General features: G+C 40.7%; 2 protein-coding genes across 2 annotated transcripts in view; one reads left to right on the forward strand and one right to left on the reverse strand.

Annotated features, from left to right (window-relative positions):
* The window catches only part of INTU (inturned planar cell polarity protein), a 116,706-nt gene that overhangs the window by 10,410 nt on the left and 78,593 nt on the right, over positions 1-27,703 (forward strand). Inside the window, exon 2 of the mRNA XM_089672186.1 lies at positions 22,761-23,320. Within this exon, the coding sequence (XP_089528312.1) occupies positions 22,761-23,320 (560 nt within the window). The remainder of the gene's footprint in view (positions 1-22,760; positions 23,321-27,703) is intronic.
* Positions 570-3,009, reverse strand: LOC149467127 (uncharacterized). The gene is made up of 2 exons (XM_089672208.1): positions 2,451-3,009; positions 570-679 (listed from the first exon to the last, which is right to left on the reverse strand). Exons 1-2 carry the CDS (start codon positions 3,007-3,009, stop codon positions 570-572), a joined length of 669 nt encoding a protein of 222 aa, XP_089528334.1.

Below are 27,703 nucleotides of genomic sequence, written 5' to 3' on the forward strand. Positions count from 1 at the left end.
ATATGGGCAATCGCCCTGGTTTACCATCACCTCAGTATGAGACAATACACACAGAACTAAAACCATATAAAATAACACCAAAACCGGTCTGAATAGATGTGCTGCAAAGACAATGACCACAAAAAGTCTAAAGTCTTTGCAGCACTGGCATATAGGTTAGCACTTCCCGAAGGAGGTGTACACAAAAATTATACCATAGGTATACAGTGTCACATGTAATGAATATAAAGACGTGTCATAACCATATAGGTTCTATCCCATAGAGGGGAATTCCCAAAAATTATACCAAAGGTATGAAATATCACATGTAAGCAATGCAGCGAGCACAGTGTGCGTCAAAAGAGAGGTAAAGCCATAAGCCTATGTTTAGGCAGCAAAAGGATATCACATATGAAATACAGTACAGTCCCATGCCGGCACATGTGGTTGGGGCCCATTCATCTGTAATATAAGTGACTGATTCTTAGGACTCTTAGATGTAAATAACGCCCCAATTGTCGCCTGGATGGAGAAACAGATGCAAGTAGCAGAACACTGCTTTAAGTGATTTCTTCACCACAGCATGTGGACTACACATCACTTTTTGTTGAAAACAAGATAAAGCCCAGCGGCTCCTCCGCCCGTTGAAATATATGTGGCATGCCTTGTTTCCTATAGAAAACACCATGATGTCCCCATCCTGTAGTGAGACAAACAATATGAGGGAAGTCACTGTAAGAGCTTTCACTCTATAATGGTCGTTAATGCCATATAGGTCACAAGGGACCTCTAATATAATGTCCTGTAACAGTCCACTCACCACCTGTGCAATAAGTAGTAGGAAAGAAAAAGGATATCCTTCATGAGTACTGCCCTTCAAAACGTACTGCTGTATGGAACCAGGGAACCACCGCTTACATCAGCCGACATACCGCGGGTTCCGACCTCTCCATGGCGCCTGTGCCGCCTAAGCATGCCTCATAGCATGTGAAGATGGCTACCTCCTTGTAGGTCAGCGTGCATTCCACCTAGTGCGCATGACCGGAAGTGACGTATCTGACGTATGACGTCAACGCGTTTCGCCGATGGGCGTATCTCACTCAGCTTCGTCAGGACCAATGGGATTCCTGCATTTCAACCCTCTATTTATAGTGGATTAAAACCCACCCACTTATGCAAAAATTACATTGCAGTTATCTCCAATGGAAGAAAAAGGCTAAATACTTAGCACAACTGCTGGTCATAGTTAAATTAAAATTAAAAAGACAGGTGACTGGAAATATCAGAGAGAGGAAAGACTTGACAATTACAGCAATGCACCCAAAAGTAGAAAACAAAAATTATATTCAATTGAAAATTACCACACTTTCACCAGAAGATGGCAGTATTAATGAAAAAGTCTTCAAATCTATTAATTAGGTCAAAGATGCACAGGAACACAGTCAAAATTACCACAAAACCACCACAAGATGGCGATGTTAATTAACAAATCCCTCTATGGGTTATTTAACCCAGGGTTCCTAAACTTCAAATTAACCACTTATTAGTGTACATTTATTCTCAAAGGAGGGGAAAATGATTCAAAAATTAATCCCTTCTACATTTCTAGACCTATATTCCAATGTATACCATCAGGTCATTAAATATCTCCCCAGAGAAGGTTTACCTTAATTGTTTACTTAACATATTATCCTCAATAATTCAATTAACACTTTGTCCAGCCATTAACAGAAGTGAGGAGTTACCACAGATTGACCAACATGTGGCAATATAAGAAAATATATCCATACAGATCTATTTATCCAAAAATACTTGGAGATCACATTCCATATTTAACCCCTTAGGGTACAATGTATCAAGTTTATATATCCAATATTTCTCCTTTTTTAACAGTTCTCTATCAAAATCACCTCTCCTTTGAGGAAAATGCAATGCATAGAAACCTTTCACTTTTGTACCATCCAATTTACCTCCATGATATTTAGCATAGTGCTGGGCAAGATTACTTTCAGGGTCATTAGATCTAATATCTCTGAAATGTTCACCTATTCGTACTTTAAGTTGTCTTTTGGTCTTACCAATATACATCTTCTTGCAGGGACAAGTCAAAATGTATAATACTCTCACTGTAGAACAATTTATAAGGCTTTGAATTTTATAATGAGTGCTATTCCTTGAGTCAAAAAAAGAGTCTGTACGATCCACATATTTACAGATTTGACATTTTCCACATTTAAACATCCCTTTAGTACGTGATTTTAACCATGTTGTCTGTTTTAACGGTTGATAGTCAGAATGAATAGGGAGGTCACCAAGATTTGGTGCTCTTCTTGCTACCATTTGGGGGCGCTCACCTACAATTATATTCAATTTGGGACATTGAGTTAAAATCTTCCAATGTTTTTCTAATATTTGTTTTACCGCTTGCCATTGGGCTCCAAACTGAGTTATCATTCTAACAGGTTGCTCACTTAATTTGACCTTCTCCTCCTTTTTAGGAGATAATAAATCCTTACGGTCAGTTTGATATGCCCGTCTCCGAGCTTTTCTGATTTGAGAGTGAGAGTATCCCCGTTCCCTAAATCTTCTATAAAGATCCTGTGCTTCCATCCTAAAGTCATGAATATTCGAACAATTTCTCCGACATCTCAGAAACTGTCCCACTGGAATTCCTGAAATCAGTGAACGTGGATGATAGCTTCTGGCCTCTAGTAAAGTATTGGCAGCAGTAGGTTTCCTATATGTTTTTGTGAGGAGTCTTCCGTTCTCAAGTCTAATTTCCAAGTCCAGGAAGGAAATATACCTTTCATCAAACACATACGTGAGTCTAATGTTAAAGGGATTTTGATTTAACTCCTCCATAAAAAGTTTTAATTCCTCTGATGTTCCTCTCCATACGAGGAACACATCGTCTATATATCTTAACCACATCTGGACATTAACACGGAACCTTGTTGATCTGAAAACGACCTGCTCCTCCCAAAAACCTAAATGCAAACATGCATAGGCCGGAGCCCACGGTGCTCCCATACTAGTACCTCTGACCTTTTGCTGCCTAAACATAGGCTTATGGCTTTACCTCTCTTTTGACGCACACTGTGCTCGCTGCATTGCTTACATGTGATATTTCATACCTTTGGTATAATTTTTGGGAATTCCCCTCTATGGGATAGAACCTATATGGTTATGACACATGTCTTTATATTCATTACATGTGACACTGCATACCTATGGTATAATTTTTGTGTACACCTCCTTCGGGAAGTGCTAACCTATATGCCAGTGCTGCAAAGACTTTAGACTTTTTGTGGTCATTGTCTTTGCAGCACATCTATTCAGACTGGTTTTGGTGTTATTTTATATGGTTTTAGGTCTGTGTGTATTGTCTCATACTGAGGTGATGGTAAACCAGGGCGATTGCCCATATGTCAAATATTTATATGTAATAAAGCATCATTTTTGGAAATTTTTCTGAGTATCACATTCTGTTCATAATGTAGCCGCTTTCCTGTGAATTCTTTTTCACAAACCCTTCTTTTTTGTACACTAGAACCATCACCTTTACAGGGTTTCAAAGGTGCTGTGCCTTTCCACTGGCGCACATGGCGGAACGGGAGACCCCGGAGACTGTGGTAAAAGGTGGTAGCCAAGAGAGCAGAAGGTGATCGGTGAATGTTCGTTACCTAATTTTCTGTGTCTGGTATAGACAGCTGCAACGTATAGCCACCCATTGGAACGAACGGCTGTACGCAGGTATACACAGTACTTGCACAGGTGTAAATCATGGAGATTAGAACTTCCATCATGTTTTATTGCAGCCTGTGTCTCCATTGGGATACTTTCTCCTCACTTACTATTCCAGTGACATTCTGTCTGAAGGAAAGGAATTGAGAAGATCATCCCTTTAATGGGGGCAGGGACAACACCAAATACAGTTTTTTGGGGGGGTTTTTTGGCGGGGTAGGCTAAACTTGTAACTTCAGTCAGGTTTTTATAGCTGTGTTTGCCTTCCGTTCCCCAGTTCTGACCCCCATTCCCCTAATTTCTTGCCAAGGTGTCACAGGGGTGCCTACGAGACACAGAGAGGGAAAATTTCTTAAGTAGGGACACGGATAGAAATAAAAATCTGACAGGGTTTTACTCTTCCCCACTCTATTCAAAACTAGAGAAAAAAAATCTATCAAGAATGTAGACCGCTATGGACTATGTCCTATGTACTCGGAATGTCTATAAGTTTCGGAGTGTGCACATGGAATCAGCATAAAGTAAATACTCTGTTGGTCGTACCTGGGGTATCTCTAGCCTCTACCCTATATTATTCTACACAGGTCCTATCACACTCCACAATAAATACATCGATGGTGATGTAGAGAGACCCCCATTTTGTCCCAGGTGCGATGCAGATACTGGCACACTGATGCATATCTGGAAGTGTGTAAAGGGTTGCACCAATACCATTTTTTGATCAGCGAGTACGAGTACCGATTCTTTCAGTCAAGTAGTCGCTAATACCCAGTACCTATACTTTGCGGTGCGATTTATGTCCACACAAAATGTATAGATGCAAATTGCACCGCAAAGAATAGCATGCAATTTCAACAGGATTGCGATTCCTGGCCAATTCACATGCGGTTTCCCCAATGCTCCTGTGTGAACCCAGGCTTGTCATAGCCTGGGTTCATACAGAAGCGCTGCTGGAAACCTCTCTGGACTGATCCCATACTGAGCAGAGAGTGTGAGAAAAGGACGTGTGAGGATGTATACTTTGGTGTCAGCAATTGGAGGATGGAGGCAGATGCTCTGGATTCTCAGCTGTAGGAGAGGAGAGAGAGCTGCAGGGATTTGAAAGCCCCATGGCTTTCTCTCCTCTTCTTTCAGGGATGACAGTACAGGCTAAACGACTTTTATTTGGTCAATATCATTACATCTCCTACAGCTGAGAATCCAGAGCATCTGCCTCCATCCTATGCCTGATAGCCAACATCAGTGTATACATCCCTACACACCCTTCTCTCCTACTCTCCGCTCACTCGCTCAGCATTGGATTGGTGCAGGGAGTTTTCCCACACCACTCCTGTGTGAACTCCAGGCTATGACAAGCCGGGGTTTACACAGGAGCAGTGGGGAAACTGCATACAATTTGGGCAGGAATCTCATTCCTTTTCAAATTGCATGCTATTCTTTGTGGTGCAATTTGTGTCCGTACATTTGTGTCCATACATTTTATATTAACGCAAATTGCACCGCAAAGTATCAGTTTGGGTATCGGGAGCATCCCTAGTTAATACAGAGTTCCAAATGAACATATTTCTTGTCCTCAAAATCTGTATCCTATTCTTAATAGATGAAGAGAACTTCACATTTTAGACTCATTTCACTAGGCCATTGTATATTGCGTGAAAGCTTATATCCCAAAAAATGGAGTTCTAGCTCAAAAATGGGTCTCTCCCACTTAAACTTTTGATCTTTTAAAACAAACTGCTAATATCATTAACCTCCCTAGCGGTATTCCCGAGTGTAGCTCGGGGTAAAATTTCAGTACCAAAAGCGGGAACCCCAAGCTACACTCATGGCTTACCATGCGGCGCTGCATAGGGATGCCCTGCAGAGCTTACCTTGTCCTTCGCTCGCGCGATGTGTCCCCTGCAGCGTCCCCAGCCATCTCCTCTGGCCGATGCCGGCATCCGGCTTCTGTGTTCCGGTCCCTGTGACGTCGGGACGTATGGGCGCCAGAACCGGCAGGAAATTTTAAAATTTTAAAAAATGTCATTTTTTTCTAAACGAATTTTACATAGTAAAACATTACTGTATGAAACCATTTCACATACATTTTGTCCCGAGTGCTTTGTCCTGTGCCCTGTCTGCATTTTTATTGTTCTTTCTGCCTGGAAACTTAGAAAAGTCCTGGCATCCAAAAAGTGGCCCTTTAGGTCAAAAGCAGGTTTAGATCAGCTAGAGAACAGCGATAGTAAATCAGAACCACTTGCAGAATTGAGTGATAATGATTCGTGGGGAAATTCATCATCAGACACTGAAAACAATTTTGCGACTTTGCTCAGCGATGTGCGAACTTGGCGCTATATTTCAACTTTCAGTGTTTTTGGTTTGATTATATTATTGAATTAAATGTATTATTATATTATTATTTTTTATGATTATATATTAAATTATTATTTATGGTTTCGTGTTTCAAATTTTATCATACCCGGGATGTTTACTAGACTCTTGTTCGGACAGATTTCAGTGAGTTATTCCTAAAAATTACAGCCTACAATAAAAAAACTACATATTTCCATGCAAAAAAATGGTACCGCTTTCAGCACCAAAAAGCTGAAATAATTATACCACCAGGGAGGTTAAATGAGAAACACATCAGCATAGAGGGTGCTCCGGAAAATGGCTGAATACCCCAAGGCTGGCTTTTTTCGCTGATCGGTGATCCGCTGTGTCTAACTGCACGCGTGGTTATAGTGGGAGGATGTTACGTGACGTCCTCCTCGAATGAGAGAACCACCGCCCGTCCGTCATTTCCTTATATGGCGGGCGGGAGGCGGTTAAAGAAATCTGGCAGGTAGGTTGTTCAACATCTGGGAGAAGTAACCACAGATGTTCTGTGGATGTAGGCTGCCTCAGATCCTTCTCTCTCTTCATGTAATTCCAGGCAGACTCGATGTTGAGTTCAGGGCTTTCTGGGGGCCAAACCATCACTTCTAGAACTCCTTATTTCTTTACACTCAAGCTAGTTCTTAATGACATGGTCCTACTATATGTAGAAATATAGGCACCCTCTCTTGCTTGCTCCCAAAATGGACTGCACATTATGGGATTTGTAAAGTGCATAGAGCTGTGCACATGACCGCAGATAGTGTGCGTTGCTTGTTCCTAACAAATGGAAATTGTGGGGGGGAGCTTCAGGAGCTCTCAGATGATGTTACAAGGAAATACACAGTAAAGAACAATAGATAACAGGGCCATTAAGTAGTGCATGTGTGTGTATTGTTTTTAGAGAAGGATATTGTTTAGTTTCACTTTAAGTCCATATTATATGGAAAATTGCTTAACAGTTTAAATATAGGTAATGTATTTTGAAAATTTGTTCTATTGTTAAAAATGGTTTTCATGAGCCTTGACATTTTATATATGCTGTTACTCTGTTAGAAATACATCAAAGTTACTAATAGCTCATGATTGTCATGGAAACAATGTGTTGAACGTATATTTTTAAAGTGTTTGATGTAAATGGATTAACATCAAAAAAGCTTTATGCAGTGGAGTGTTCAGTGATATTAAAGGCTTTTTTTTAAATGAAAGAGTTTATCCTTGCCTGCTCTGTGCAAAGATATTGCATAGAAAGGTCACTTTTACTCTGGCAGTTTCCGCAGGCAATTTTGGCTCCTTTGTCCTTCAGGTGCCTTGTGTAGCAAGTCTGGTACTAAGATGGCGCCCATGTGTGCGCAGCCCTGAGCCAGGCAGATATAAAGAAGTGTGTGTGTTTTCCGATGTAAGTCCCAGAATTTCATTGGCATTGACCTCTTGCAATTGACTATACATACAGCAGAACTCAAAAGGAGGGAGAAGCGGGTGTACTGCAGTGCAAGAAACATGTTGACAGGAGAAGAAAGCAGAATGACAGAAATGAGCTGATCGGTGTGCTGCTAATCCTTTTACTGTCCAGACACAGGGTTGGAATGGAGAAGAGACCTGTAAATAAAAGTGAAGCTGCAGCAGAGAAGGATCAGCTTAGGACAGGACTGTGCTTTGTGGCAGTGCTCTGTAAATCTCAGGACTGAAATATAAATCTTAGGGAGGTAAAACAGCTCTCCTATATTTCATCTGTCTATTCCACTTTTTTAAATGTCTGTAAAATCCCAAAGGACCCAATTTTAACACTGATCTCTGTTGCAATTAGACAATTTGTAGCTTTAATACAGCCATCTCTGTCCAGGGGTCCAAAATGCTAGGCCTCTTCTCCGTTGTCAGATCATTATGTGTTAAGCCTAGAAACAGTGGGCATGGAAGGGAATGAGGAGGACCCCAGGCACTTATAAACATGAAGTTTCAGCTTTGCACAATATGCCTGCAAATGGGAATATTTCCACTGCTGCATTGTGCAAAAGTCTCCACATTGTTGCTTTGTTGTTGAATTCTCCTCTACATTGCAGGCCCTTTTGGATACAAAGACCTGCTAAATCTAAGAAGACATTCCACGTTCATGAAGAAATGGAATAGGCAATATATAATGACTGGATCAGTAATGAAAAGATTTTCACTCTTTCAGAAATCGTTCTCAAGCTCTATTTAGTGGAAAAAGAATTCTCCAATAAGTGGTTTGTCCCAGTTGATCCTGCTGTCTGAGTTCTAAACATCTTACTTTACCAATGGAAGAAGTCCCTTCATTCAAAGATTCTGCAGGTAGGAAATTTGAGACGCTCGAAGGGCCCATGCACACTTGCTTAAAAAAAAGACCGGCAGTGTTCTTGGCAGAAAAAAATGCAAATTTTTAGCATTTTTTTTTTTTTAATACTAGCGTGCAGGAGTGTTTTTTTTTTACTTTTTTTTTTTTTGTGCCAGAAAAACTCTCAAAAATGCAATACAGAGGGATTTTATTTCTGCCTCTAAAAGACATAATGTGCATGGACACATAAGGTATCATCATTAGTTGCTTCTACAGGCAAAACGCTAAACAGTTTTTTGTTTTTTTTTTAAGCCAGTGTGCATAGACCCTTAAAGGTTCTCCTTTACAGTCGCAGGCCAAGATTTGCAACCAGAGAAATCCATCTACCGAATGGCAGCTAATTGTACTTGGACAAAGAACAACCAACAATTTTATATTGTAGGGTGGTCTCTTAACTGAACAATTACCTTCTGCCTTGCTCTATTTTGTCGATGTCCAGAACACGTAATAGAGCTGTAAGAAAATAGGGAGGGATCAAACAAATACAGACATTAATAAATGATATCAATATTATTAAGCAACACCCACTTCTCACCATTCGATAGGGGTTGGTAAGCAGTGGAAAAGCACATCACAAACTGTAGGTGAAAAACAATATGTTGTATAAAGAATTCAAACTGCACAGCTTAGTTACTGATAAGGAAATTCCGCATACAACAATCTAGAGGCATAAAAATCACAAATATTAAAAGGAATACAAAGAAAACATTCCACAAACATTACAGAATCAATACCAAATGGCATATAAATCGCAGGCAAGGATAGGCAGCTATAAAACCCGATACAAACAAGAATACAACTTCAGCACTATGGAAGACCAATACAGACAATTTCCAAGCAATCATAAACTGGAAAGATATCTAGGCAGCAAGCACATCAAATATTACCACTCTCCTTAGACAGGGCTCCCAACAAGGTCCATCCAGTCAGACCTCCTCTGCCATTGGTATACTAGGTTCTTCCATTTGCTTTCATTGAGAAATCTGATTGCTCCAAATGGCATAATCGTGTCTCTCCAGAAAGGGATTGCATGGAATTCAAGTCCCTCTAATGAGATGACTCTTTCTGGTTTCCGTCCCGTGACCTGATGTATAGAAAATGCATCGAAGACCTCCAGGTTCATTAAAAGAGAAGTATGGGAACATTAAAAAAAAATAATCCTACTCCCCTAGATGGCTGCAGCACCAAACCCAGCTGCAGTTGTCCCCCGTCTTTTCTACCCTGGGAACTGAGCGATCAGATATCGCTGACTGATCAGTTCTGCCATTCTGCTCTGAGCAAAGAGTAGTGATTATCAGTCGCCACATCTCTGCTCTGCCCCTCCAGCACTCACTAGAGCACTGCGCTGTGGAGGTGAGGGGAAGGGCTGGTTCAGGCCCTCAGCGGCATGCTGAGAGGCTGAGCCAGCTGCTGGTCTAGGCATCTGGGTGTATCCCAACTGTAAAGTCGGGATCTTTCCCGAGCCTGGACCGGCTGAGTGACATCAGTCGAGAGGGGGCTTTAGCCCATTGTCTGTTGAAAACAGGTCACATGAGTGATATTTGAGTGCAAAATGAACTGCAGTCCTGTGATCTGTAGGAGAAGTATAGCCAATACACACTATATTGACAAAAATATTGGTACGCCTTCTTTTACACGCACATGAACTTTAATGGCATCCCAGTCTTAGTCCGTAGGGTTCAATATTGAGTTGGCCCACCCTTTGCAGCTATAACAGCTTCAACTCTTCTGGGAAGGTTGTTAATGTGCGCAGCTGAATCAGGTCTGAGTACTCTGAGCTCCATAAAACTCCCAGTCTGCTTAGGGAGGATGCTCCACTCAGGAACCAGATCTCTGTGCAAGACATACTGGGGAGGATCAATTTACCTGTGTGGGAGATTAAAGTGTTACTAAACCCACAACAGTAAAATCAGTCTGTATATGCAGTAAAGCATGCTTACTATACTTACCGTGGAACCTAAGGGGTTAATTATCTGCATTGTGTAAAAAGGTTGTTTGATCCTGACTTCTCTGATCCTCCCTTCTTCTACTGTCCCCAATCTATCTACTGATAGCACACAGAGCTCTAGGAATCACTCTGCACATGCTTACACAGTTTGGTGTGTATTGCTCGAGGATTTTTAAAAAAATGTTTTTCTTTGGGAGAGTGCATGTGATCAGTACAGGGCCAATCAGCACTGAGGGTCAGGGGTTATGCAGCCTCATAGGACAGTCAGAGCAGAATGAAAACTCCTCCAACTTTAACCAATGCTCAGCCGGACACTGATAGAAGTCACAAGACTGCTATATACTGCTGAGGTGAAAATTTTTTAGCAGTTTTGTATTTACTAAAATAATTGCATTTCCATGTTATGTGTACTGTAGGAGACCAGATATAGTGAGTGCAGGGTCATTGGTTTAGTAACACTTTTTAGGTCTGTGTGATTAAGAACTATAAATTAGTTTTGTGTGCCAGTTCAGTACCTGGGCAGTAGTAGGTTAGGCACCAGGGCAGTTAGTTGGCATCCAGTGTTGGGAATTAGCCACCCAATGTGGCAAGGATTTATTTTTTGTCTTTGTTGTATTTTGATGCCTGTACTTTGTGGACAGACCGTATAAATACGGTGCACTAAGGCCACTGAAAAACTGAAGATATGGGCAGTAAAATAGTTGTAAGCAGTTTTAATAAATGGTATACAGTCTTCTTAGTTGGTATCTCTAAAATGATTACTTGAATGAATGACACACTAGATATCAAAGATATTAGCAACTGGCTCCTTATGTATTCAATTCATGGGCTAATCCAATCCTTCTTTAGGGTAATGTAACAATGGGTTGGATGGGTCTTTTAGAAAAGCATCTCTATCAACAGGAACCAATGCTGAAAGATAGCAAACAAGTGCCCAAGGTGACCATACAATATGTGGCTGCCATGTATCAATGCTGAGTATACATTCCATATATACCTTTCTCCTAGGCTTTAAATGTTCAAGTGTCCATCACTGCCCCCTGAAGTTGGGCGCCAAAATGGTTACTCCATGGCCACTGCCATGCCACTTAGCCTAAATAGCCCCTACCAGGGCACGCACACCAACAGGAAACTGCGTGTGACACAACCCAGTCTGACTGGAAGGTAGTGCACATGCGCCGGAAAGAGGCCGTTTGGTTGCTTTCACGTTTGTCAAATGTGTGTTGGTGGCTCTCTTATAAGGAGCCGTTCTTCATTGCTCACAATGACAAGGTAGTCCTATGCCCAAGGCCATCCTTTCTTCCTAAGAAGGTATCAGTCCTCTACCTCAATGAACTCTTGGAATACAGTACAGGACAGAGGCCATGGAGTTAGGTAGAGTTATAGGGGCGTTGCCTAGGGGCGTGTTCTCAAAAGCTTTGCCAGTGTCCAATCACCTGAAGGTACAAGCCTATAACCCATGGTCTATGAATACTCAGCCTGTCTCTTGTATTGCAGAGCCTGACAAATTCCAGGCGCCAGGTCTCCATTGCCTCCAATTGAGTTCAGTGCAAAAACGCCTCCCATTGACTTCAAAACACAATGCATGTGGATCTGGTCTGTAATCCAAATCTGTAAGTTTGAAAATGCATCCAGAATCACATATGTGTGAAACATGGTGGCTCCATTTACACCTGCCTATTTTGGGATCAGGACAGAATCATTGTGATTACAAAACACAGGTTCAGGTGCCATTATTTTCAGTGGCACCTAAAACGTCCTGCGGTTTTCCCGTGAGTGTTGCGTGGCAAATGGCATCACATGAAGCTTGTCACCCAAAAGTTGCCTTGCCCTGGGCGCTGACAACCCACGTTATGCTAAAAAAAACTGGCTCTTAACTTTAACTGGTTTCTAGATTCAAAGCAAAATTTTCAAGCCTTGCTGTACTGTATTCAAGGATATGGAATTTACAGGTCAGTTAACATTTTTATTTTGTCACATTGAGGTGTGTTGGCAAGCCATTCAAATAAAATGAATTCACACACCACAGTACCACGTGGACATGTGAACAAGCCCTTAATGAGTGTTTTTGCAAACTAGACAAATCTTGGTCTGGCCCATTATAATCAGCGTTCGTAACAGACCCAAGACTTGCGTGACAATGAACAACCAGCATTAGGCCAAGTAAGGTGAATACTTTCAGGAATATCTCTTTAATTGTGCAGGATTTATGTAAAAATGTGTGATATTGCCTGCAGTCAGTATCCATAACCATATCCAGTAACCATAAAAACAACAAATCCCAAACCTGTTTGTCTTATGTATATTTTTATATATGTTTAATATTATTATAGAGGATTTATAGCACCAATAGTTTGCGCAGCGCTTTACAAAAATTAAGGTAGACATTACAGTTACAATACAATTTGGTAGAAGAGGAAACAGAGGGCCCTGCTCTTTGGAGCTTACAATCTATACTTTTGTCCTAATGTCTGAGGTCCTTTACCTAGTAGAGTGGACTTTATATTTGCTATGAATTAAAAAAAAAATGTGTGTGTGTATGTGTGTAATATATATATATATATATATATATATATATATATATATATATATGTGTGTATATGTGTGTGTACACACACACACACACACACACACTATAATATTGTAATGTAGGAGATATACTGTGATTTTTTTTTTTTTTTTTTTTACGTTTTGGCAGGAATTTTCTTCCAGACTGGGCTGTGGTTTTATAAGAGAAAGTTGTTTCTGTGAAGATATTTGGTGTCGTGTTCATTTTGTAAAGTACCCATCTGTTACACATCTACTTCAAAGATATACTACACCAATATTTTTTGTGGGTTTGGCAGAATTAAAATTTTATGTTTAATTGAGTGCTAATTGCGGTTTTTGCATTGGCTTAAAGCGTACGGTTCCCAAAATGAAATGCTATATGGCAGACTGTTTAATTGGCATCACTGACATTTTTGACTTCGTCAATTGTTAAGGTTCTTTGACTTAAAATTAATATTTGCATAAAGTTATGAATAAATTATTTGTATATTTTGCTTTTTTTCTGTTTTAAGGGCATTGTTTTGAATGATAATTCCATATGAATTTCAATGGGGAAAAAAAAAAAACTTTACACTTAGCCACTTGCCTTCCAGAAGATTTACCCCCCTTCCTGACCAGGCCATTTTTTGTCATACGGCGCTGTTACTTTAGCTGACAATTGCGCGGGCATGCAACGCTGTACGTAAATTAAATTAATATACTTTTTTCCCCACATATAAAGCTTTTTTCAGTGGTATTTGATCACCTATGCGGTTTTTATTTTTTGCGCTACAAACAAAAAAAAAGACTGAAAATTTTGGGGAAAACAATATTTTTTACTTTTTTGCTATAAAACATATCCAGTAAAAAAAAAATTAAAAAAATCAAATTTCTTCATAAATTTAGGCCAAAATGTATTCTGCTACGTCTTTGCTAAAAAAAAAAAAAAAAAATCTCAATACATGTAAATTAATTGGTTTAAGTGAAAGTTATAGCATCTACAAATGGCAGTATATATGCACTGGAAATTTTTTTTTATTTTATACTAGTAATGGTGGCGATCAGCAACTTATAGTGGGACTGCAATAGGCACCCAGACACTGGGTGGGAACTAACTGCCACTGACATCCCAATAACAATAATAAAGTGATCAGTGCTAATAAAACGCATGGAGACTGTACTAATGACACTGGGCAGGAATGGGTTAACATCTGGGGCGATCAAAGAGTTAACTGTGTGCTGTTTTACAAGATTTGCTGTGTGTGTTATACTAGGTAGCTATTCTGTGCAGAGAAAATACACAGCAGCATGTCCTTACTTGTAACATGTCAGGTTTACTCGACGATTCCCCGCCGGAACCCGGTGGTTGGCATGCCTAGCGGCCAATGGTCAGCGTGCCCCCTACCCGGAAATGCAAATCTTGTGTGTATATACGTGATTTTGCGCAGCATTGCCATCTGTAGCAGTAGTTCTGCTATAGGGCGGCAGGAAAGTGGTTAAGAGGAACTTCACTCTGGAGGATATGCCCAAAAAGACAAGCGGAGGACAAAGGACTAGTTACCATGTATGAGTGCCCCCACAGCAAGCAGCTTGCTCTAGGGGCAGGAGGGAGGGGCCAGACGCACAGGAGGGGGACCAGAGAAAATTAGGATTGGGGTTGGTCTGTGCAAAAATACTGCACAGAGCAGGCAAGTATAATATGTTTGTTTTTTAATTGCCTTTAACCAGTTAGTATAATTTGTGTGCTGTGTTGTTTTTTTGTTTTTTTTTATTGCCTTAAACCAGTTAGACACTGCCCACCCACCCGCAATATACTGTGGACAGGCAGCAGCTACAGAATCCCTGTCCTGTGTTTTTTCCGGGTTTGGAGCATGCATGCAGAAACCCCCCACTGATATTCATTCCAGGGAGAGAAGAAAGACCCACCACGTGATAAAGCAGCACATTTGCACCCACAGCATAGTTAGATACATATTAATCCCTTGATTGCCATTTTTAACCCTCTGATCAGCCCAGGTGTTAACCCCTTCCTGCCCAGTGTCATTAGCACAGTGTCAGTGCTATTTATTAGCACTGATCACTGTATTCGTGTCAGTGGCAGCTAGTCAGTTACCACCCAGTGTCAGAATGCCCGCCGTAGTCCCACTATAGGTCACTGATCGTGGACGTTACTAACCTAAAAAAAAAAAATTCCAGTATATATACTGCCATTTATAGACACTATAAATTTCATGTAATCCCGTTAATATACACTTGCTGTTTCTTGCAGTCACAAGCGCCACTTCTCAAACTAAGATACCAAAAATTAATGCATCACCTGTTCCCATCGCAAATGCGCCATTTCATGAATTACATCATTTAGGAGTTTCTGTTCTTATATGTATATTTTTGTAGTCCAATTGGAAACGCAGATAGTCCTACTGTAACTGTGAAAGTAACCACTATGTAGAGCGAACGTAGCCACCCTGAGAGAAGTGGGAGCTTGAGGACTATTGACCATCATTCACTGTATGGAATATTATTTCTTATTTCTAATAGGGTTCAGTAACAATTCAAGTGTCCTAATATTGTAGTTGGAAGACACATCTGCAAATGCTAATGTAGCGGAAAATAGCAAGTCGGGCTTCAATGTAACATTTCAGTAGTGAGTCTACGTGAGTGTATTATGTTCTTTTGTATATGAAAACGGTTTCCAGCATTTAAGCTGTTTATGATGTCAAACTGGATAAGCTCACTGCAACAGAACCGTGAATTTATTTGGTCTTAGTGCTTTAAGACACACAAAGTAAACTGAGTCTTGTCTAGGAAAAAGCAGCAATAGAATTAGGGAGATGTCATTCACGCTGTACATTTCTAAAGGGTCCCCATCCCATGTGGACATGCTTGTTTATTCAGTCTAGGATCTGAAAGCCACAAATGAATGAGGTTGTGCTGTGTAAACGCTGCTTTAGCTGTGGTTGAATACTAAAATGCTTATATGAGCTGTTTGTCTCTGGAGGGGCATCTGTTTTTCATTCCCATGGTTTATGTAAAAAAAAAACAAAAAAAAAAACGGCCAAATCTTCACGCTGTATAATCCTTGTACACTCTGAAAAGCTGAGTATTGAGAAGTGTTGAGTAGAAGAGGCCTGAAATCAGCTGTACAAGGATGTAATGAAATGCTAATGTACATAAAAGTGAAAAGCCAGCTGTCACCATGCAGGGCCTTTTATAGATGTCAAAATCCTAATTTATTCTACTAAAGTATGACACACTCCGGCAATTAGATTGTATTATGTGGTCTCACATGGAGTCCTTTTTTATGACGCATATTTTGTTTTGTTTTTTTGGTTATAATACATCCTTGTAATGCTGCACAGTCCCCAGATGCCAGGTACCCAATCTGTCTACAATGTTCAGCTGATACCTAGCACTCTATTTTCTCTTGAAGCATTTTTTTTCTACACATTTATTCATGGGAAAATGTCAGATCATCAAATGAATCAAACTAACATTTCTCCCATAGAGCAAACACTTTGTGGTCATTTCAGATTATTTTGTTAACCCTTAAATCATATTTTTTGCACTCCTGCACAAGTCGTTAGCACTTCTGCAAAGCAGCACTAGATTCATAGGTTCCAATCCCAACCACGGCACTACCTGCCTCGAGTTTGCAAGTTCTCCCTGTGCATGCGTGGGTTTCCTGCAGGTATTCCAGTTTTTCTCCCACATTTCACACTGATAGGTTAATTGGCTTTTGTCTAATAGTATGTGTATGGATGAATGTAAGTTAGGGACCTTAGATTGTAAGCTCCGTGAGGGCAGAGACTGAAGTGAATGTAAAATATATATGCAAAGCACTTTGTAAATTGTTGGCACTATATATGTAAGTACCTGAAATAAATAAATAAAATTTTATGGATAGGCATTGACTTCTTCCTGTCCCTATCCCTCTGAATAAAGCTTTCCTGACATGGGAGCAGCATGGGAGCTGCCTTGCTGACCACCTTCTAAATATCCATGTTGCCTACCTGTTAGTTAAATCCACTCATTTTAAGTCATTGACCCAGAAGAAGGATGCAAGTGAGCAACTGCAGAGAAAAGTCAGAAGTTCTTATAGGAATCCTGAATTGACAAATAAGGTCGTTTTCATTGCTGACAAAATCTTCTGAAAATGCTAGTTGCCTGGTTGTTAGGCTGATCGAATAACTGGAAACAGGCTGCCAGGAATTCTGACTTGCTGTATTATTGCTACAGAGCAGTAATTTAACATTTTTGACGATTTTTTGTCAGCAAGTGACTAGTATTTTCAGAATAATTTGTGCATTGATAACCCCCCATATTTCTCTGTGTAATGTTTTTTTTTTTATTTGCATAATTAATTTTAGATCAGTATTAAAGTGTCATTAATCCCGTTGTATCAATTTCATATGGAACATCGGGAAATCTAACAGAAGACATAATCTCTAGCACACGTGGAAAAAAAGTTACTAAATAGAGTTTTTTCCCTGCTTGTGTAACAAAGTAGTTTATCGCCACCGCAATGTGAGAGGCGGAGCAAGCCAAAAAGCTCTGATGATGCCTTAGACTCCCAGACGTTGAAGTGTTTTCTTAGTTATTCTGCTTGAAGTGATTGTGGCCATATTAGTGCACTTGCAACAAAAAACAGTTGAGCACTGTCCATGATTCTTTTTTCTTTTGCACTGACATCCAAATTTCAAAGTCAAGCTTTTGGGGTGCTTATTTATGGCTGACCTGGTGGACAAATACCATGCCCATTATGGACATGAGCTCCCCCATGCTCCTTTTGCATACACAGAGCTGAAGAAGGTATTTAATAAATTTGCCTTCTTTGTCCCCAGTCACCCACTCTGGATTATTTTGTAAAGGGCCTACATGCTCGGACCAGACCTTTTTACTATTAATATATTTGAAGAATTTTTGGGGGTTGGTCCTGCTATCTTCTGCAATCTGTCGTTTGTTTTCAATTTTTGCGGCCTTTATTTCCTTTTTGCATATTCTTTTATATTCTTTGTAATGTTTAATCGATGATAGCATTCTTTCATTTTTATATTTTAAAATAAAAGCTCTTTTATATTATCTATAGCTTTTTTAACTTTGGCCATAAGCCACATAGTTTTGATTTTTAGCCTTTTAAACTTGTTGCCCATTGGAATATATTTTGCAGTGTGTTCATATAGTCTTTTTGAAGAACTCAGTTTTCTGTGTTGTATTCATTGATGCCAGTATTCCCTCAGTGGTATCTATCCTGGAGCTGTTGCTTTATTGCTGCATACATGCGGCACACTGTGCACTGCACAAAACCTTCCACCCTGCTAGCACACATTATCCCAGTTACAATATTAATAGGAAATATCAGTTGTCACTTACAGGTTAATAGACTCCTGTTTTCCACTCCAGTTTTTTAACTCCACTTATCAAAGGTCCAGCACGCAAAATACAGGCATGCTCAAAAATGAGCAAGCTCATAGTGAGCTCCACAGCAAGTTTTTTTTTTTTATTTTTATAGGACCTGTATCACCTGTGACCAATTAATCCTTCCCCATAAAAGTTCAGACTGAAGACAAGGAAAGGAAGAAAAAAATGCTATTTAAAAAGTGACAGAAAAAGTGATTTAAAAAAAGTAAAAGCTTTTAGCACGACCCAAAGAAGAAAATAAAACAACTACAAGCACCAGCAATCACCAGCAGTCAAAAGTAAAACTTTTTCACTCCACTCAAATTTCCCACTCTTTTTAGCTATCAGCCAGCAAAAAATGCTAGTGACTTCGTAGGATCTCAACCCGGTTCTTGCAGTTGTTCAAAAGCCACCTTTTGAACCTATTTGGGGTATTGCTTTGTCCATCCTTACTTGCAAGGTTGCCCTTCACTTCTTTGAGGCAAGTTTCTGAATTGGTGGCCTTAAAGCTGAATTAAATCCACTGGTTTATCTGCTTCCCAAAACTGTTACATTCAAGACCTTTCCTGAGTGATACTTGTTACAGTTGCTTGTTCTCTGAGCCAAACTGTCACGCTACCAAATGGTGGGGGTCATAACTGATCACATGTGCAGCACCAAGGCATCTGCAGATCAGACGGAAGCTAAGGTTGGCCATAGATGGTTTGTTTTATTTTTATTTCAGACAGCCAGCTGAATGGAAAAAATGAATAGATTCCTTATTCACAGTTGAGGTGGAGGAAGAAATCCTTCCTGCTGAGACTTTTGATTCTGACAGCGAGCACTCCTAGCTGTCAGAATACACTGGTCAGCAGTTGCAGCCCATTGGCTGCAATCGCTGATTGTGAAACATTTTCTAACAGGCCTGCCTGATGGCAGTCAACCCTTCAGTTGACTCCTGTTGAGCAAGACTGACCACATCAAAATGTGACAAGTCCCTGTTGAACCAGCTGAATTGCAACACATCTGTGGCCAGCTTTAGATGGCAGCTTCACTGTCTGTAAAGGATTGGATATTTTAGTTCCAGTTTAACCTGGTAAAATCCTTTACTTCTCAAGATTGTTTCTTTATTTCACCTTTGCCAAGGCATTGTTTTACCATCTCTGTCCTGCTCTTAAACATGCTAAAGTGATTTCCTTCTATTGTCTGGATGAAGTCCACGCTGTTCAAGTGTTTCTCTCAGCTACAGCTCCCTTTCGTCAGTCCAACTCTCATTCCTGACGGACAGCCTGCTTGTCTTTCTACTGTTGCTAGGTGGATTTGTCAGCTCATCATTTAAGCAAGGTTTCCCCCTTTTCCAGTCATACACCACTCCAGTAGATCAGTTAGTGCTTCATGGGCTTTCAGCATCAGGCATCTGTTGCTCAGATTTGCAAGGCTGCCACGTCATCTTTTCTTCACACGTACGTTATGTTTTACCAGGTGGACGTTCAGGCCTCATCTGATGCCGGCTTCAATAATAAGGTTCTGTAGGCAACACTGTAGGGTCCCTTGAGACACATTTGTTAACCTTTTGATTTTTTTCCTTGTCTACCTGTTCGCCTTTTGTTTTGCTGTTGCCCTGCCCCTCAGTTTGACAGCTTTTGGACATCCTAATTTTTTCAGAATACTATCCTGTTTTCCACAATAATAAAATAGAAGTTTTGTCTTACATGTAAAATCCTTTTCATGTAGTAAATTATAGGATGCAGGTCTCTCCCCTCCACTCCTTTCAATGCCTACTACTAAACTGAGGCATGCTGGGAGCTAGAGAGGTTATACTTGGCTGTCCTTTCACCTTTACTCTACCATTCATTTCCTATCCTGCAGTCCTGTAAGAAGGAAGTTACAGGAAATCTTTCCCAGGAGAAGTAAATTCCCTTTTAGATGGTTGTCACCAATACAAGTGTTACCATTGGAAGATTTCCCCTCTATTCCTGTTCTAGCTTGAAATGATGGATTTTTCCTCTCTTTTATTGATCACCAGGACAAAATGAGAGCAAATCTCTGGAGGGGAAACAAACCGCATCAAAAACTTGACATGGGACCCTTCGCCACTCCAAAACCTAAAAAGTCTGGCTTTAATTATGCTTTTGCTCCCTCCATGTAATGTAATATCCATACCAGCAGCATGTGTGTACTATCCCAGGTTTCTCCCCTGATCCTTTCCTCTGCCACTGCTGCTATCATCTCAGAACAGGGCAGAAGGCGTGAGGTGACACAAGTCTGGACAGCAGGCGAGCTCTGCGATCTTTTCACATTACAAGTGGATGATTGGTTGCTAGGATGCAGGGTGGGGCCTGAGATGTAAAGGCAGTACTGTCATTTGGAGGGAGGCTGTGATGGAAAGGGATCATGTTATGTAAAACAGGGGATTGTGATGTGAAGATGGGGGGGCTGAGGACAGTGATGTAAAGGGTGGAGGGTCTGTGATGTGTGTGAAGGCGGCATGTTATGTAAGGGAGGGGGCAATGCTGCGAAAGGAGGGCCTAAGGACACTGATGTAAAGTGGGGACTGTGATGTGAAAGAGGGACGGAGTACACTAATGTGAAGGGCAGGGACTGAGGACACTGATGTAAAGTGGGGGCTGTGATGTGAAAGGGGGACACTAATGTGAAGGGGGGGGCTGAGGACACTGATGTAAAAGGATGTGATGTAATGTAATGTGAAGGGAGTGCCCCGTGTCATACTATCATTCTACCTTGCTATGTTAAAGTGTTTGTAAAGGCTTAAAGCAGTAGTAAATCAGCAACCCCCCCCCCCCCCCCAAAAAAAAAACCTACCTCCTGCAAAATGTCATGTGCTAGTATGCACCGCATACTAGCACATTATGGAAAGCCTTACCTTACAACGAAGTCCTCCAGTGATGCTGGGCTTCCATCTTTACCTGGTCTTCCTTCCGGATTTGCGTTCTCTGGAAGCTTGATTGGCCAAGCCGTGATAATGTCACTCCCACACATGAGCATGGGAGTCTTGGCCACAGCAAAGAACTCTGAAGCAATGACACGGATATGTTGTTCCTTCAAAGTGCGTGCGCCGGTGATGTCATCGGCTGCAGGGATACTGAATATCTCCTAAACGGTGCATGTTTTGGAGGTATTCATTGTATCTACCGGTAAGCTCTATTATAAGCCTACCTGTAGGTACAAGTGTCCAGTGGGAGTTTACTTCCACTTTAAAGAAGAAAAAAAATATTCCCCCTGCAGGGTAAAGGCATATTGTGCTAGTATGCATCGCATAACAGCACATTAAAGCCCTCCTGGGCATGCTGTCACTGCTGCAGAGGCTTCCATCTTCACCCAGTCTTGTTTCTGGGTTCCCGGGCTATGGCCGCTGGACTGGCAGAGCCGTGGCAACATCACTCCTGCGATACGTACGGGAGTCACGACCATGGCACAGTGCTCTGAAGGAATGGCTCATTCAGAGCACATTATTATTATTATTATTATTATTATTATACAGTATTTATAAAGCACCGATAGTTCACTCAGCGCTGTACATTACAAAGAGGGACAGAACATGTGACAGAACAATACCAATACAATGCAAAACATGAGGGGATTGAGGGCCCTGCTCTTTCGAGCTTACAATCTAGGAGGGAGGGGATAGTGGTACAGGAGGAGATAGCTGTGGGGGATGGAGTGGTAGGAAGAGTAGAGGAGGTCGGCAAGTTAGCAGGGGGTGGGGTAGGCTTCCCTGAAGAGATGGGTTTTCAGGGTGCGCCTAAAGGAGAGGAGAGTAGGTGATAATCTGATGGGTTGGGGCAGGGAGTTCCAGAGGATGGTTGACGTCCTGGAGGCGGGCATGGGAGGAGGAGACCAGGGAACCATGCACCAATAATGTCACCAGCTGCCGCTCACTAGAATATCTCCTAAGCGGTGCATGTTAAAGAGAGATTAATTTTACCTACAGGTAACCTGGTTTATAAGTTTACCTGTAAATAATAAGAAAATTATGTTTATTAACACTTTAAGGTTTTATACCTTATTGCATTCTCTGCATTAAGGTAAAAAACCTTCCATGGTCAGCCACCCACTAAATACTTGCCTGAACCCAACCTCGATCCAGTGCTGTGCCTGAGAGCAGTGGTGCTGTCCTCACAGGACATTGAGGTAGCAGCGGGAGCCATTGAGGAGGCACCCTGTGAAGAGGGAGCAGGGACAAGCCATGATGTGTGTCAATAGACATACACAGCCCAGCCCAACATTGAGCCTGCATGAGTTCCACCAAAGCAAGCAGCTTGCTACGGGGGGCACTCAGAAGGAAGGAGGAGCCAGGGAGGGAACCCCAGGAGAGGAAGACCAAAAAAGCATTATTTAAAAAAAATATTCTTTATAATCACTGTATTAAGATATGCTTTATTTCCCATATATTTATGATATTTATTTAAAACAAATGTAATTGCTGATGACGCATTTTGCTTTTCCTTGTAGTGACTTGGAGCCAGAGTGGCTGGAAAGTGTACAAAGAAATGGAGAGCTCTTCTATCTTGAATTGAGTGAAGGAGAGGAAGAAACTCTCTTGAATTCACAAGGTGTAAACCATGTGCGGTTTTGCGAAAATGAGGCAGAAGTAATATCCGAAGATGTTAAGAAAGATAAAAAGGCTGAGCCACGGTTTAAGAGACTTACTAAAATATTGAAAAATAAACACATTGGCAAGAAAAGATCTGCAAGATTAAATAGCCAAGCAGGGCCAACATCCATCCTCAAACACCAACCCAGCCATAAAACTGGAATGAGTGTGCATCAGCAGTACAAAGACATTTGTCTGTATGTAAATCCAAACCGTTTGCTTGAAAATGGACCATATGAGAAACTTAACCTTCTGCAGGCTCTGATTGGGATTGTACATCAGTCGTCAAGGACCAGTAAACTTATGGAAAGACAGGGCAAGTATGATGCAGTGCATAAATGGACAAGCCATGAGAAACTAGTTATACATGGTTTTATTCCAGAAAGTCCAGCTGTCAGAAGCCGCCAAATCTTTATTGGTAAGTTCAATTTCTTGCTGCAAATTTCTTGACTTTCTTCAAGTCTTTATTATTTGAAGCAGTATGCATATAACCTAATACACTGCAGATAAATATTGCCAATCTTGAAAAATTGGGGTTGGATGGATGTTTGTGATGTTAAAGCAGTAATAAACCCAAAACCCAAAATGTAATAATATATTGCAGCTTTGCATTTCCAATAATGAGATGTGTTGGCTGCATTAGTTTTCTTTTCTTTGGCTTTTTTTGCCTGTTTTCAACTGGTGATCTGGCCATTAATATACTTCCTGTATTAGTAAGACTCCACTTTAGATGAATGACACAGGAGGCACAGCAGCATTGCCATTCTGGGGATAAAGGTTTTACATAAATAAAAGCTGAGTATTTTATACACCCTTGCCAGTGTTATGGTTTGTCTCATCCATGTAAATTGATACATTCTGCTGGAGAACTTGTGCTTTTGAAAAACAGACTTACTGGCAGGATCACCAGATGCAAGTAGAAGAAAGAGCTTAAAGTTTAACCGCTTGAAGATCAAGTATTTTCTGGCACTTTTTGTTTACACGTTTAAATCAGTATTTTCTCTAGAAAATTACTTATAACCCCCAAACATTATATATATTTTTTTAGCAAAGACCCTAGAGAATGAAATGCGATCATTGCAATTTTTTTATGTCACATGGTATTGTCACAGCGGTGTTTTAAACACTATTTTTTGGGATAAAATACACTTTAATGAATTAAAAAAAAAACACACAATATATACCCTATTTTTTTGTAAAATATGAAAGACGATGTTCTGGCGAGTAAATGGATACCTAACATGTCACGCTTTAAAATTGCGCACACTCAAGGAATGGCAACAAACTATGGTACTTAGAAATCTCCATAGGCGATGCTTTAACCATTTTTATAGGTTGCTTGTTTAGAGCTATAGAGGAGGTCTAGCGCTAGAATTACCGCTTTTGCTCTAATGTTCGTGGCAATACCTCACATGTGCTGTGAACATCGTTTAAGTGCGTGCGACTTACATATGCTTTCACTTCTGTGCATGAGCACGGAGGGATGGGGGTGCTTTAAAAAAAAATGTTCTTATTTTATTTTTACACTGTGCCTTTTTTTTTTTTTTTTTTTTTCACTTTTATTCCTATTACAAGGAATGTAAACAAGCCTTGTAAGTTCTTCTTTAACCACTTCGCTTCCCATCCGCCCTATAGCAGAAATACTGGTACCGGGCGGCAGGGGTGATTACTCGCCGGCGCCCGGTGATTTCCGATGATCTCCGACAGAGGGGAGAACTGTTTTGTTTACTAACAGTTCTCCTCCTTGTCAGCTCGGGCACACTGCTTTGGATGGTTGTGCACATGTAAATGAGGCCGTAGGCTTTAGGATATTGAAATCACAACCATCCATAATTTTTGGACTAATTAGTGTAATGTTGTTCCTTAATTTGCCCAGTCAGCAGCTTGCAGGGGGATCTGTATCCTAGCTAAAAAATTCTTGTGGTGTATAGACACAGTTTAAAGTGTGTCTAAACCCAGGACCCTGCATCCACTATATCTGGTCTCCCACAGCACACAGAACATGGAAGTGCAATTATTTTAGTAAATATAAACTGCTTAATATCTTTTCTCATCAGCCGTTAGAGCAGTCTTGTGGCAGTCTGTGTCCAGCCCGGCACTAGCTAAAGCATGTAGGAGGAGTTTTCTTTCTGCCCTAGGAGGATACAAATCCCCTGACCTCTGTCTGGACAGTGCTGATTGGCCCTGTGCTGATCACATGCACTCTCCCAAGGAAGAAAAAAACCTCTCTAGCAATACACACCAAACTGTGCATGCCTATGGTTTAATGTGGAGATAAGTGGTGGTCGCTTGAAAAAAGGGAGGAACAGAGAAGAAAGGATCAAACAACTTTTTTACACAATGCAGAGGATTAACCCCTTAGGTTCCACAGTGAGTATAACAAGCATATTTTACTGCAGATACAGACTGATTTTACTGTTGTGGATTTAGTAACACTTCTATTAGTGTCCAGCCGAGCACTGGTTAAAGCTTGTAGGAGGATGCAGGACCCCTGACCTCTGGACAGTGCTGATTGGCCCTGTGCTGATCACATGCACTCTCCCAAGAAAAAAAACCTCTCTAGCAATACACACTAAATTGAGCATGTGCAATATGTCCACACAATTTGTCTTATCAGGAGATAAGAGGTAGACACTGGAAAAAGGGGAGGATAAGAGAAGTCAGGATCAGACAGCATTTTTACACAATACAGAGAATGAACCCCATAGGTTCCACAGTGAGTATAACCAGCATGCTTTACTGCACATAAAGACTGATTTTACTGTTGTTGGTTTAGTAACACTTTAACCGTAAAAGAGGATAGTTAGGTGACTGACCTGTCAAAGTTCCTGGACTACAAGACTGTTTGAACAAGTTGTAAATCTTTTACAGGTCACACAGCTCATTTCAACTCTTTTGCGCATTTGCACATGGAAGTAAGAATTTACTGATGTGTATATTCAGGAGCTTGTTGACAATAAGTTCCTGAGTAAAATGTTCCATAAATAGCTCATGTAAAGGAGCGTAAGTGTTCACAAATATAAAAATTCTTCTTCATTGCCAGGATTGCAATATACACATGTAAACATGTTGACAAAAACAACCCTTGCAGTGGGTCCCCTTGCATTGTAGGGGTTAAAGTAGACTTCTAGCCTAAAACTAACTAGTCTTAAAAATGTCCCCTCGCTGCCTAACATATATTCTGACTAACCTGTCTGAAAAAAAAAAAATTGCTGCGCTCAAACATAAAATTTTCTATTTTTGTTTTACAGCTCTGTACTCATCACTCTATTAATTTTTTTTTTTTACCTGTCAGGTTACTTTGGCAGGTAGAAGCTCATTCTTTTGACCTGCTGATGAATGAAATCTAGTAGTTACAAAAGTAACAATGTCGTATCTCTCTATAGGTGGCTATAAACTATTTCCTTTTTTTTTTTCTCATAGCAATTCTGGCTTGTATATTAAGAGGCTAGAATTGCTGACAAGTGGGAGGTGGTGAACACAGCAGATTGACAGAAGAACTGGATGTGCTACACACGCCCTGAGTACTTTGATGGTTTGTGGGCGTGTGTAGCACACCCAGTGTCCTCAACTAGGTAAAGGATAAGTTTACCTTTGGGAACATGTTACATATTCAACCCATTTTTAGGATGGAACATGTAACATTTTATTTATTTATTTCAGGTACTTGTATAGCGTTGTCAATTTACGCAGCGCTTTACATATATATTGTACATTCCCGTCAGTCCCTAACCCTCAAGGGGCATACAATCTAAGGTCCCTAACTCACATTCATATATACACCTAATACATACACATACTAGGGCCAATTTAGACAGGAGCCAATTAACCTCCAAGTGTGTCTTTGGAGTGTGGGAGGAAACCGGAGTACCTGGAGGAAACCCACGCAGGCACAGGGAGAACATGCAAACTCCAGGCAGGTGTTGCCGTGGCTGGGATTATAACCAACGACCTGAGTACTGCCAGGCAGAAATGCTAACCACTTAGCCTCTGTACTGCCTGTCCCCACTCCTGCAGCTTCTCCCCTATTCTTTCACCCTAATCCACCCCCCTTGGCAGCGGGCCAGGGATCTTTTCCCTGTACCCAGTGTCACTATTTATAAAAAAAAAAAAAAAAAGCGGCTGTGCGTGGCTGTGCCCACTCAACCACATCATTCCATCAGAATTCTGTGAATGAATGAACCTTTATGGCTGAAGGATTGTAGTTCTCAATGGACTACCAAGGTGCTGTTGAGCACTTTATAGATTTTTCCTGTCGTATAACTGTCTGCCCCTACACTGCACAGGCATACAGCTACACTGACAGTCTACAGAAGCCTGAGATTACACCAGCGATCTGCTGATCACGGGTGCAATGTTTTACAGGAAAGAAGAAAAATTAATAAATGCACGCTCTTTTACCTGCAAAAAGATGTGCATTTATTTATTTATTTTAAGGTGAACATATCCTATAAAGTGAACATGGGTCCACTTTTACCGGTTTGCATGGAGTTTGGCTTTAATTGATTTGACAATTGTTTGGAGTGTTTTATCCCGCATGAATTTTGGTCAATATTCACTTGCATATTCTATTACCTATGATATTCAATAGTTAAAGCCAAGTTTTAGGATTGTGACAAAAACAACCCTTGCAGTGGGTTAAAGTAGACTTCTAGCCTAAAACTAACTAGTCTTAAAAATGTCCCCTCGCTGCCTAACATATATTCTGACTAACCTGTCTGAAAAAAAAATGTATATAATGTATACTTACCTATTTTCAGTTACGTGATCTGACTCCCCTGTGTCAGTCAGCGAGGGAGAG

The sequence above is a fragment of the Staurois parvus genome, unplaced genomic scaffold (genome assembly GCF_062004578.1).
Source record: "Staurois parvus isolate SC_StPar_1 unplaced genomic scaffold, SC_StPar_1.0 ptg000122l, whole genome shotgun sequence".
Classification (NCBI taxonomy): Eukaryota; Metazoa; Chordata; class Amphibia; order Anura; family Ranidae; genus Staurois; species Staurois parvus.

Coding starts and splice junctions, on each gene's coding strand:
- LOC149467127 (XM_089672208.1), bottom strand. CDS start 3,009: ATGGGAGCACCGTGGGCTCCGGCCTATGCATGTTTGCATTTAGGTTTT. Junction 680..2,450: donor GGAGGAGAAGGTCAAATTAA/GTGAGCAACCTG, acceptor GTCTCACTACAG/GATGGGGACATCATGGTGTT.